At 35.3% G+C, this 12,296-nt stretch overlaps 1 protein-coding gene across 1 annotated transcript; it reads left to right on the top strand.

Annotated features, from left to right (window-relative positions):
* The first annotated feature begins 1,518 nt into the window (after positions 1 to 1,518).
* LOC140954128 (putative disease resistance protein RGA4) lies at positions 1,519 to 5,365 on the top strand. Its single transcript, XM_035057365.2, has one exon. It carries the CDS (start codon positions 1,709 to 1,711, stop codon positions 5,102 to 5,104), a length of 3,396 nt encoding a protein of 1,131 aa, XP_034913256.1. The 5' UTR covers positions 1,519 to 1,708; the 3' UTR covers positions 5,105 to 5,365.
* The last annotated feature ends 6,931 nt before the right edge of the window (positions 5,366 to 12,296 follow it).

A 12,296-nucleotide genomic window follows, 5' to 3' on the forward strand; every position in this document is an offset into this window, starting at 1 on the left:
TTATTTTAATACATTTTTAAATAATTATTTTTTAAAAATAATCACTACCACAACAACAAACATGATATAATTACCATCACCAAACACCTTCACTTTTACCATTTCTCAATAATTACTTGCCATTTCTTGCTCGCATCCCGTGCTTTTAGTATCCTTAAAGCTTTTCCACTTCTTCCTTTGTCAACATCCAATTCCTTTCCCTTAGAAAAACAAGCTATGGGTGATACAGTTTTTATTAATTTATGAATTATAAGATATAATGTGTAACTTTTAAAAATATAAAAAAGTTAAATAAAAACATAATTAAACTATAAGAGATTTTTATAATTATTTCTAAAAATTAACTTGGAATGCTACCGGTATCATAGCATGGATCCACTTATAAACTGCTATGCTCATTTGTTTAAAAGAGAAAAGAAAAGTAAATTATACTCGAAATCATAGTTAATTTTGGTCTATAATAAAACAACTTGAGATTCCAGGTAAATTTACGTGTTAGGGTGTGCCTTTATTTGTAGAAATTCCTATAATCTAGTTGTGGAAATTCCTCGTTTAAACACTAGTCTGTTTAATAATCTTTTCAAGGCTCAACTATGTTACTAGATTCATTTGTTAAATTATGAATTATATCAACTTCAAGTTTCCCTCGTCAGATTTTGATCCTTAAATCCGTACTTAGAAGTTCAAGCAGGACCATGTTACTCTCATAGAATTATAACCGGTAAGGTACGTAGCCTATATTTTGTTAAATTATGGTAAAAAAAAATAGATATATATATATATATATATATATATATATATATGAATTTTTAATGTTTAATCATCAGAGTTTTGATTCATTCTTTTCTTTTTATATCTTCTCTCTCCTATTTTTTTTTGTACCATATCATCTGTTTTTTTAACTATTATATTATTTTTATTACTTTCAAATACATTTTGACTTTTGCATAGATAAGTTATTTAAGAAAGTGTATATATATATATATATATATATATATATGAATTTTTAATGTTTAATCATCAGAGTTTTGATTCATTCTTTTTCTTTTATATCTTCTCTCTCCTATTTTTTTTTTGTACCATATCATCTGTTTTTTTAACTATTATATTATTTTTATTTCTTTCAAATACATTTTGACTTTTGCATAGATAAGTTATTTAAGAAAGCAAAAACTTCAATAGAAAAGAAAAATCAAGTTGACGAATGTTGTCTTCAAAACACAGGCGTGTTGCTTCTCAGAAACTTCAATGCTTTAATACAGACAGAGACAGGCATGGCTAGTCAAGTCTGCACCGTGTGGAGCCTAATCAGTATAGTTAAAGAGACTGCAGTTTTAATATTTTGATAAAATTGAACCACCACATTTATTGGAGTGGTGTCGTTATTATTTTTTAATTTTATATAAATATATTAAAATAATATATATTTTTTATTTTTAAAAAATTATTTTTAATACCAACATATAAAATAATTTAAAATATAATCGATGTATTACGTTTCCACTAAAATCAGTAATAAAAAGAGATCGATAGCAGAAGTAAAATCCCATCACCAAACACTTTCATCCTTTCCATTTCTCATCTCATACCGCTCTTTCTTCTCAGTATTTACTTCCCATTTCGTGCTCACCTCCCCCGCTTTTAGTTTCCGTGCACCTTCTCTACTTCTACTTCTCAACATCCAATTCCTTTCCCTCCGAAACAAGCTATGGCTGACGCAGTTGTTTCTGCTGTAGCGAGTGCAATCTTGGAGAAGTTGAGGTTGCTGGTTCTCAAAGAGGTTAGGTTTGCTCGGGGCCTAGACACCGAGCTTGAGCATCTCGCAAGCACCCTCGCAATGGTTCAAGCTGTGCTCCAGGACGCAGAGGAGAAGCAATGGAAGAGCAAGGCTTTAGAGATTTGGCTAAGACTCCTCAAGGATGCAACTTATGATGTTGATGATGTGCTGGATGAGTTTGAAATTGAAGCTCAAAGGCATCGGCTGCAAAGAGATGCCAAAAACCGACTGAGATCCTTCTTTACTCCTGGTCACGGTCCACTCCTTTTTCGATTGAAAAAGGGGCATAAATTGAAAAATGTGAGAGCAAAATTGGATGCCATCGCCAATAAGAAAAACATGTTTGATTTAACACCAAGAGCTGGAGATATAGCAGCTGATATCTATGATTGGAGGCTTACCAACTCACTCGTGAATGAGTCAGAAATTTGTGGAAGACGGAAGGAGAAAGAGGAACTACTCAACATCCTGCTCTCTAATGACGACGATCTCCCTATTTATGCTATATGGGGAATGGGGGGACTCGGGAAAACAACACTTGCTCAATTGGTCTACAATGAAGAAAGGGTTATACAACAATTCGGTTTGAGAATCTGGGTGTGCGTGTCTACTGATTTTGACTTAAGAAGATTAACAAGAGCCATCATGGAGCCTATTGACGGTGCCCCTTGTGATCTTCAAGAATTGGATCCCTTGCTACAACGCCTCCTACAAAAGTTAACTGGAAAGAAGTTTTTGCTTGTGCTGGATGATGTGTGGGAAGATTACACTGATTGGTGGAGTCAATTGAAGGAGGTATTAAGGTGTGGAGCTAAAGGTAGTGCTGTAATAGTAACTACGCGTGATGAGCCGGTTGCTCGTAGAATGGCAACAGCTTTAGTCCAGCCCATGGGGGTATTGTCTCAAGAAGATTCCTGGCATTTGTTTCAACGGCTTGCATTTGGGATGAGAAGGACAGAGGAGTGGGCACACCTGGAAGCCATTGGAGTATCAATAGTGAAGAAGTGTGGTGGTGTTCCTTTAGCTATAAAGGCACTCGGGAACCTAATGCGGCGAAAAGAAAGTGAAGATGAATGGAAAAAAGTAAAAGAAAGTGAGATTTGGGATCTAAGAGAAGAAGCAAGCCAGATCTTACCTGCTTTGAGGTTGAGTTACACTAATCTATCACCACATTTGAAGCAATGCTTTGCGTTTTGCGCTATATTTCCAAAAGATCAGGTGATGATGAGGGAGGAGCTGATTGCTTTATGGATGGCAAATGGCTTTATTTCGTGCAGAAATGAAATCGATCTGCACATTATGGGTCTTGGGATATTCAATGAACTAGTGGGAAGGACATTTCTGCAAGAGGTCCATGATGATGGATTCGGCAACGTAACATGTAAAATGCATGATCTTATGCATGATCTCGCACAATCCATTGCAATACAAGAATGCTATATGAGAACAGAAGGCGATAGGGAGGTGGAAATTCCTAAAACTGTCCGTCATGTAGCTTTTTATAACAAATCAGTAGCTTCGTCTTCTGAAGTTCTCAAGGTTCTATCACTTCGCTCATTTCTTTTGAGGAATGATCATCTTTCGAAAGGATGGGGACAGATTCCTGGTCGAAAACATCGAGCACTGAGTTTAAGAAATGTCTGGGCCAAGAAATTGCCAAAGTCAGTTTGTGATTTGAAACATCTAAGGTATCTAGATGTGTCAGGCTCCTGGTTCAAAACACTGCCTGAAAGTACAACCTCTCTCCAAAACCTCCAAACACTAGATCTGAGAGGTTGCAGAAAACTCATCCAATTACCAAAAGGTATGAAGCACATGAAAAATCTTGTCTATCTTGACATCACGGATTGTGGTTCACTTCGATTTATGCCTGCTGGAATGGGGCAATTGATATGCCTGCGAAAACTTACCCTGTTCATTGCGGGTGGGGAGAAAGGTCGTCGCATAAGTGAGCTGGAAAGGCTGAATAATCTCGCTGGTGAACTGAGAATCGTAGATCTTGTGAATGTTAAGAATTTAAAAGATGCCAAAAGTGCCAATTTGAAGTTGAAGACAGCTCTTTTATCACTGACTTTATCTTGGCATGAGAATGGATCTTACCCTTTTGACTCTCGGTCATTTCCGCCATCACAACGAAGAAAGAGTGTTATTCAGAAAAATAGCGAGGAGGTCCTTGATGGGCTTCAACCTCCTTCAAAATTGAAGAGGTTGAGGATATTGGGATACAGAGGTTCAAGATTTCCTAATTGGATGATGAACTTGAACATGACGCTACCAAATCTGGTAGAGATGGAGCTATCAGCATGTGCCAACTGTGATCAACTTCCATCATTGGGGAACCTCCAGTTCCTCAAAAGTCTTAAATTATGGGGATTGGTTGGTGTGAAGAGTATTGACAGCATTGTATATGGAGATGGGGAAAATCCATTCCCATCTTTGGAGACGCTGACTTTTGAGTGCATGGAGGGATTAAAGGAATGGGCTGCATGTACTTTTCCTTGCCTTCGAGAACTGAAGATAGCTTATTGCCCTGTGTTGAACGAGATACCAATTATACCCTCCGTCAAAACATTACACATCGAGGGAGTGAATGCTTCGTGGCTCATGTCAGTTAGGAATCTCACTTCTATCACCTCCCTTTATACAGGACAGATTCCAAAAGTGAGGGAGCTTCCTGATGGGTTTTTGCAAAATCATACCCTTCTTGAAAGCTTAGAAATTGATGGGATGCCAGATCTGAAGTCTTTGTCAAATAGGGTATTAGATAACCTTACTGCTCTTAAAAGCTTGAAGATTCAGTGGTGTTATAAGCTTAAAAGCTTGCCAGAGGAAGGTCTTCGTAACCTCAATTCCTTGGAGGTTTTAGACATACATGATTGTGGAAGATTAAATTCTTTGTCAATGAATGGGTTATGTGGCTTATCTTCTCTTCGTAAGTTATTTATTAGAAATTGTGATAAATTCACATCTCTATCTGAGGGAGTGCAACATTTGACGGCACTTGAGGATTTGTTGCTTCATGGATGTCCAGAGCTGAATTCATTGCCAGAGAATATCAAACATCTCACTTCTCTCCGATCTCTACATATACTGAACTGCAAGAGATTGGCTTCTTTGCCAAATCAAATTGGACATCTCACGTCTCTTGCACGCTTGACGATTGGGGGTTGCCCTAATTTGGTGTCTTTACCAGATGGGGTGCAGAGTCTCAGCAACCTCAGCTCATTGATAATTGAAAATTGTCCAAAATTAGAGAAGAGGTGTAAGAGAGGGAGAGGAGAGGACTGGCCTAAGATAGCTCATATCCCTGAGATTATAATATACTAAAAATGAAGGTAATTTCTCCTATAGCAGTAGTAAGCTCTCTTTCAATTCAATATTTTAGATACACACACATATCTGTGTTTTCTCTTATGGTTATTGGCTGAGGTTGCTTCATGAATAATTGATCTCAATTATATTTTTACTTTCCTATTGTAATGCCTAAAGATAACCTACAATGTAGTAATTGAATCCTAATAGAAAGGAAAGTCTGAAATCCTGCTTGTATAAATACATGAAGAGATCAATGATAATATTACTCCAGCAGATTCAATTTCTCTGCCTCTCAAGTTTTACATCGTTAAGTTAATTTATGGTTTCATTTCTGCATAGTAAATCAGTACCTGTTGCTCGCACATTCTTATTTTAGTGTCATGTTTGCGGCACCTCATGATTTTTTTTATACATTAGTCTTCCATGATTTTTCTATAAATTAAAGACCCGTGCACAAAAAAAAAAAAGAAAAAAGGGGGACATATTAATTAAAGCATGTTTTAAGAACTCGTATATAAAGATGATAATTTAATTTAAAATCGATGATATTAACCTAACCCGAAGGTATATTTAATTGAAAATCAATGAGTATTGACCTAACCCTAACCCGAAATATATATGCATTTTTTTAGACTTTATTGATAAATCAAGAACCATTTCAGATTCACTGCACAAACACAGCCAACCATGTATAAAAACATTGCAAACATCAAAAAGCACACCATCAGCTATAACCAACTCAAATGATTTAACAAAATATCATGAATTCATGATTCCTAAATGCAACAGTATAACATTAAAACATTCTAGAAAAACATAACAATTAACAGTACCTAAAACTAAACCTTTAATTACAGATGAAACACCACCATATATAAACATGGGATGCAGCATGCCACTTCATATTTCTGTAACAGTGGGACTCAAATAAAAAAGTTTGTAAGTGCATAAAATAAGCTAAGGTATAATATACATATGCATTCCATATGTCAGCATCACATCTCTGTACACTTTTATTAATGAACCCGTGCCCACAAAAATATTCTCTTCCATCCCTTCCCAAGCTCACACTCCGCTTGAACAAAATAGAAAGCTCCAACCACCAGGTTGTGGCTCAGTGATTGTTGGGGCAGCTTTTTTTTTTTTAAATTTCGGTTCGAGTCTCAGTGGGAGTGGGGCTGGAGAGTTTGTTCCCTTTCTGTCTCTATTGGGTCATCCCTGTGTGGTATGCCTGTCACCCCCGCGGTGTCTTACCTGCTCACTGGGCTTGCAGGATGTTCAGTGGGCCGTGGTGCGCGCAAGCTGGCCCGAACATCCACGTTAATCAAAAAAAAAAAAAATAGAAAGCTCCAAGAGATATGCACATGTTTTTTCCAGATTGCATAAAAGCTCCTTCCGAATCATAAATTCCGAGCATTTCTTTTCTAATGAAAAACTTTTATACGAATGCAGTTTCAGTAAATCCCCAGCACATCAGGTGAATTCTTAAATTACACAATCACCTTTAGGTAGTCTGACAGCTTTGTCTTTCTTCTCATGTAGCTTAGAAAAATATTTCCAAAAAACTGCCCTCGATCTATAACGGACAAACATCAAGTCATCTTATATGCAGGGACTATATTCAAGAAGTTTGTAATGAAGCCAACACACATCAGGTGAGTTCTTGCATTTACACAAGTTAATTAATTCTTGATTAGTTTACCAGCTTTTTCTTTCTTTCTCATGTAACTTCAATTTATAATTAAGAAACATCAAGTCATCTTAATTTATAATTAACAAACTATATTCAGGAAGTATGTATCACAAACCCCAAATTGTGCAATGGCATGTGCTTGCAAAACAAAAACTAAGCTCTGACTTCAAGATGGGGCAAATACATCCAAAATCTGGACCGGCAGTCCTAACGATCACCCAACTAAAAACGCTATACACAATTGAATATTCTACCAAGTACAGACATACACTGATATATAGAGTATCTTTCAAACCTCAAAACCACACTAGACCATTCAAATTCAAACGGATAGAAGAGCTAAACTTATTGTATTTCCATGGAAATATATTTTGATCTTTCCCACAATGAAAGCGGGTGACTTGCTTGTTTCTTGTAGAATATGACTCATTTATATATTATATGTATATTAATTTAAAAAATTTAAATTGTTATGTAAAATTTTAAAATGTGATTTATATTATTTTTTAGTATATATTTTATGTGATTAATTAATTTTAATTAGAATAAAAAATAAAAATAATAAGATTCAAACTCGTGATTGTTTAAGCATAAAAGCTTTAATATAATATTAAATAATTATTTAAACAAAATAATTTAGACCATTAAATAATTTTTTAAAATATTATTTATATTATTTTTTAACATTTTTCAGCCACACGATCTAAAGCTCGCAATAGGAACTGATTTCAGTGTGCCACACATTACCTATCCATGTTCTAAAGGTTCTAGCTGCAAGTTTCATGCTTTGCCCTGTTTTAATGAGGATATATTCTGAATTTCATTTTAGAAAAGCTTTAATTTATTTTGTTTTTTATTTAAGAAAAGGTTATAATGTAAAACGTGATGGAACTTCTATTGGATAAAAAATAATATGAAAAAACTTCATCCCTGATAGTAGACATCTCCCATTTCAGTCACACAGTCATCCATATCAATTTTTATTTAATAAAACTTTGTTATTTTGGACAAGATTTCTGTTAAAAAACGAGAGTATATTTTGGATAGTAAACCCGATTAAAGAATGCTGGGCACTTTAGTAACATAATTGAAAAGGATATTTAGTTTCAGGATTTTAAAAGTGTTTAAAATTATGATAGAAAATGCTTTTCAAAATATTTTTTTATTTCAAAATATATTAAAATAATTTTTTTATATTAGTAAATTAAAATAATAAAACATACTAAAAAATATTCAATTGAAGCTTTTAAAATAAATTTTTAAATTTTAAAAAGTGTTTTTCATCAATTGATAGGTGGTGAACTAATTAAAGTTAAGGAAATTCAAGTTCTGAATCCCTTTAATCTTCAAATAAAATATATTCCGGCTATAATAAAATAAAATAAAATTCCTAGTCAAATCTACCATAGAAGAAGGCCTTCCATGGAGAAGGACCACAGGCTTTGATGGTGGCTCCATTTTCTACCTTTTAAAATTGCTCGGCCCAGCCCAACTATCACCAACACCATGTAACTAACTTAATTTCGCGCCAATCCTCAGCATCAACGGCCCCCCCTAGTCTCAGTTCCCGCCGTCCAGTTCTCCACACCAAATCTGTCCAAGGTCACTCGCTGTTCCCCTCAATCTCTCATGCACATTCATATGCATGGATGGAATTAGGGTTTAGGTCGCTGTAATAGTTTAGTTTTCAGGCTGAAATGTAACAAAGACCGATTTGATTTCACTTTCATGTATTAGAAACTCATTTGACTTGTTCAAGAAATCGGATTTGAGGTGGGTTTTATACAATTTTCCGAGATTAACTTTTTTTTTTTTTGTGTTTCTGGTTTCCTAATTGTGGTTGTTGATGGAAGTAATTGGTAATGTAGTTTATGTATTTGTAGAAAGTCTCCAGTCAACACGTTCATTGATTGTTTCAAACTTGAGCAAATCATATCCATTGCTGACTGTTTGATGGCTAACCACTAGTCTTGTTTAACAATTTTTCAAAGGATTTTAAATAATCTCTCACTCTCTGCCTGTCTCTCAACTGTTTTTGAGCCTTCGAATAGAACAGTCTGCATTCATTTACTTGAGATATGTATAGGCATGGAAGCCCCATTCAGTTGACAGATAATTGCCACTATAAAGACCATTACTCTATTGAAACCCATTTCGTTACCACAACGTGTCCCCCGTTCCATCTTAGTTCACTGTTATTTAATTCTAGAAAAAATGATAGATATGCGTCTTTAATAGAAGATTGTATTTATATACTAAATTACAATGATCCGTCTGTGCTCGATACGATATTTCTGGTATCAATAACAAATAAGATATTGAGGATTCTAGGCTAATTGAATTATTATTCCAATAGACCCTAGAAAGTTTCAGGATGTAATAGTTGATTTAGTGGCTAATACTTGATAGGGAATAATCACCGATTTAGTTTTAGAAGTAGTGTTGATTTTTCAGTCTTCTTCCTCTTCTTTTCCCTAGCTAACTTCTGTCATCTATTGCAAGGACTTTGGAAATCAATGTCAACTTTGATGTTGATAGCCTGCTGCAATGCCACAAACACCAGCCCCGCCGCAATCAACTAGACCATCTCGTTCTAGAAGATGGCTAGGCACAAAGTACTCTTCTGATTAAGAAGACTCGCCAACCACTGCTGTGCAGCCTGCTCCTCCCACTACAGGCAGCTGATCACAGATGGCTAGCAGGACTGCTGCTCTGACCAAGATGAATCGCAATGCAACCATTAGGAATTGCTGAATATGATGAAGAGGAAGAAGATTCTGAGGTTACATCAGGGGAAGATTCGTATGACTGTCCATTATGCTGAATGAGCATTTTACAGATTTTCCTTGCAAATATCGTGCTTTCTCAACACTATAATCTGTTGTATTCTTGTTGTCTTTGTTAATGGAAGTTAGATAGGTTCGGTAGCTCTTTTGTAGTGTTCATTTTACTTTGGGGGGGATGGGCATCTTGCCAGTAAAATCACCTCTAAACTACTTGTGGGAATCTTAATTCATCTATGAGATTGAAGTAAGTTCTCATGAGTTTTCCAGGGTTGTACATTTGCCCAAGCTTTTCATTTCGGGGTCAATTTAGGTGTTGTTTGTTTACACAGCTGCAACTGCTTTTAAAGCAAACTGTGTAAACAATATGTTTTCTTAATAATAAAACACGAATTACTGTATACGTGGTGCCCGTTAAAAACGCTGATTTGTGAGAAGTAGCTCTCGGCTGCTTCTCACGCGGTTGCGTCTAATGCCCAGGTGAATTGATTCACCGGGGCACTTTAATTCACCGAGGCACTTTTCACTACAAGAAGTAAACAATGCTATTCACTTCGTACTGTTCATAGTGAAAAAAAATTATATATTTTTTTATTTGTGTCTTATTCAAAAAATTAGAAGGAGATCGTTTAATGACGTAACAAAAAATTCAGTTTTTGTTGTTGCATACTTAAGAAACCATAGAAAATATAATCCTTGTTTGGTAGATTTTGTATGTGATGAAATTGTATATAGTTTAATGGAATAATAAAAAATATTTAATATTAATATTATTTATTTTATGATGTAATAACAGTAGTTAAATCTATAATATTTAAATTAAAATTCATCAATATATAAATAACCCTCCCTCCTCCGGGAAGTTCCTACATCTCACACGACCAAAATTGCACCACAGTTTTGAAACCAAGCATAGGATGAAACGAAGAACGAAAGAGTCATAAAAAATTGCACCACAGTTTTGATAAGATCTTTTGCGATCTTTGGATATGAAAGTGAAGGGTACATTGCCTCTTGGTTGCATAATTTATTAGTGGAGAGGCACCTAAAGGACGTTCTTGACTTTGGGGAGTATACAAAAGCAAACCCACAATCTTATCTTTTCTTCAGTCTTTTATCTTTTCTTGATTTGTCAAGTCTACAACGTGTGAAGCCTACGCGGATTGGCCAGTGCGGGACAAAGACATTTACTAACCGACAAGCTAATTCAATGAATGTTGTCTTCAAATCATAGCCATGTTACTTCTCTGAAACTTTAATAGCTTTAATATAGGCATAGCTAGTCGAGTCTGCACCGTGTAGAGCCCAGTCAATATATAGTTAGAGGACTGCAGTTTTAATATTTTAATATAATTAAAACCACCACATTATTTACAATTACATTACCAAAAGAAAAACGATTAAAAGCTAGCAGTAAAACACTCTGGTGCAAGAAACGTTTACACTTTTAGTATTCTAAAAAAACTAGCAAGTTTCTTCTAATCGGGTAAAATCAACTTTTCAAATGATCAATTATGCATTACAAAATCGAGTGGTAACAAATTCGTCCATACACTTTTTTTTTCCATGGTGAAATGAGTTTATTGTTGAGTTTTTTAAAAAATATACATGCAATAATAAAAACAGTAAAACAAAATTATTTAGAAGTCTAAAATTTTAAAATTATTTATGAATTTATTACTGATATGATCTTCTTTGACTTTAATAAAAGATTGTATTTATATACTAAATTACAATGATCCGTCCGTGCTCGATGCGATATTTCTGGTATCAATTAACAAATAAGATATTGAGGATTCTAGGCAAATTGAATTATTATTCCAATAGACCCTAGAAAGTTCAGGATGTAATAGTTGATTTAGTGGCTAATACTTGATAGGGCATAATCACCGATTTAGTTTTAGAAGTAGTGTTGATTTTTCAGTCTTCTTCCTCTTCTTTTCCCTAGCTAACTTCCGTCTTCTATTGCAAGGACTTTGGAAATCAATGTCAACTTTGATGTTGATAGCCTGCTGCAATGCCACAAACACCAGCCCCGCCGCAATCAACTAGACCATCTCGTTCTAGAAGATGGCTAGGCACAAAGTACTCTTCTGATTAAGAAGACTCGCCAACCACTGCTGTGCAGCCTGCTCCTCCCACTACAGGCAGCTGATCACAGATGGCTAGCAGGACTGCTGCTCTGACCAAGATGAATCGCAATGCAACCATTAGGAATTGCTGATTATGATGAAGAGGAAGAAGATTCTGAGGTTACATCAGGGGAAGATTCGTATGACTGTCCATTATGCTGAATGAGCATTTTACAGATTTTCCTTGCAAATATCGTGCTTTCTCAACACTATAATCTGTTGTATTCTTGTTGTCTTTGTTAATGGAAGTTAGATAGGTTCGGTAGCTCTTTTGTAGTGTTCATTTTACTTTGGGGGTGATGGACATCCTGCCAGTAAAATCACCTCTAAACTACTTGTGTGAATCTTAATTCATCTATGAGGTTGAAGTAAGTTCTCATGAGTTTTCCAGGGTTGTACATTTGCCCAAGCTTTTCATTTCGAGGTCAATTTAGGTGTTTTTTTGTTTACGCAGCTGCAGCTGCTTTTAAAACAAACTTTGTATACAATACATTTGGTAATAATAAAACATGAATTATTGTATACGTGGTGCCCATTAAAAATGCTGGTTTGTGAGAAGCAACTCTCGGCTGCTTCTCACCCAGCCGCGTCTAATG

This window comes from Populus alba, chromosome 17 (genome assembly GCF_005239225.2).
Source record: "Populus alba chromosome 17, ASM523922v2, whole genome shotgun sequence".
In the NCBI taxonomy this organism is placed as follows: domain Eukaryota; kingdom Viridiplantae; phylum Streptophyta; class Magnoliopsida; order Malpighiales; family Salicaceae; genus Populus; species Populus alba.

Excerpts from the sequence above, each read along its gene's own strand:
- LOC140954128 (XM_035057365.2), top strand. The coding sequence starts at position 1,709 with ATGGCTGACGCAGTTGTTTCTGCTGTAGCGAGTGCAATCTTGGAGAAG.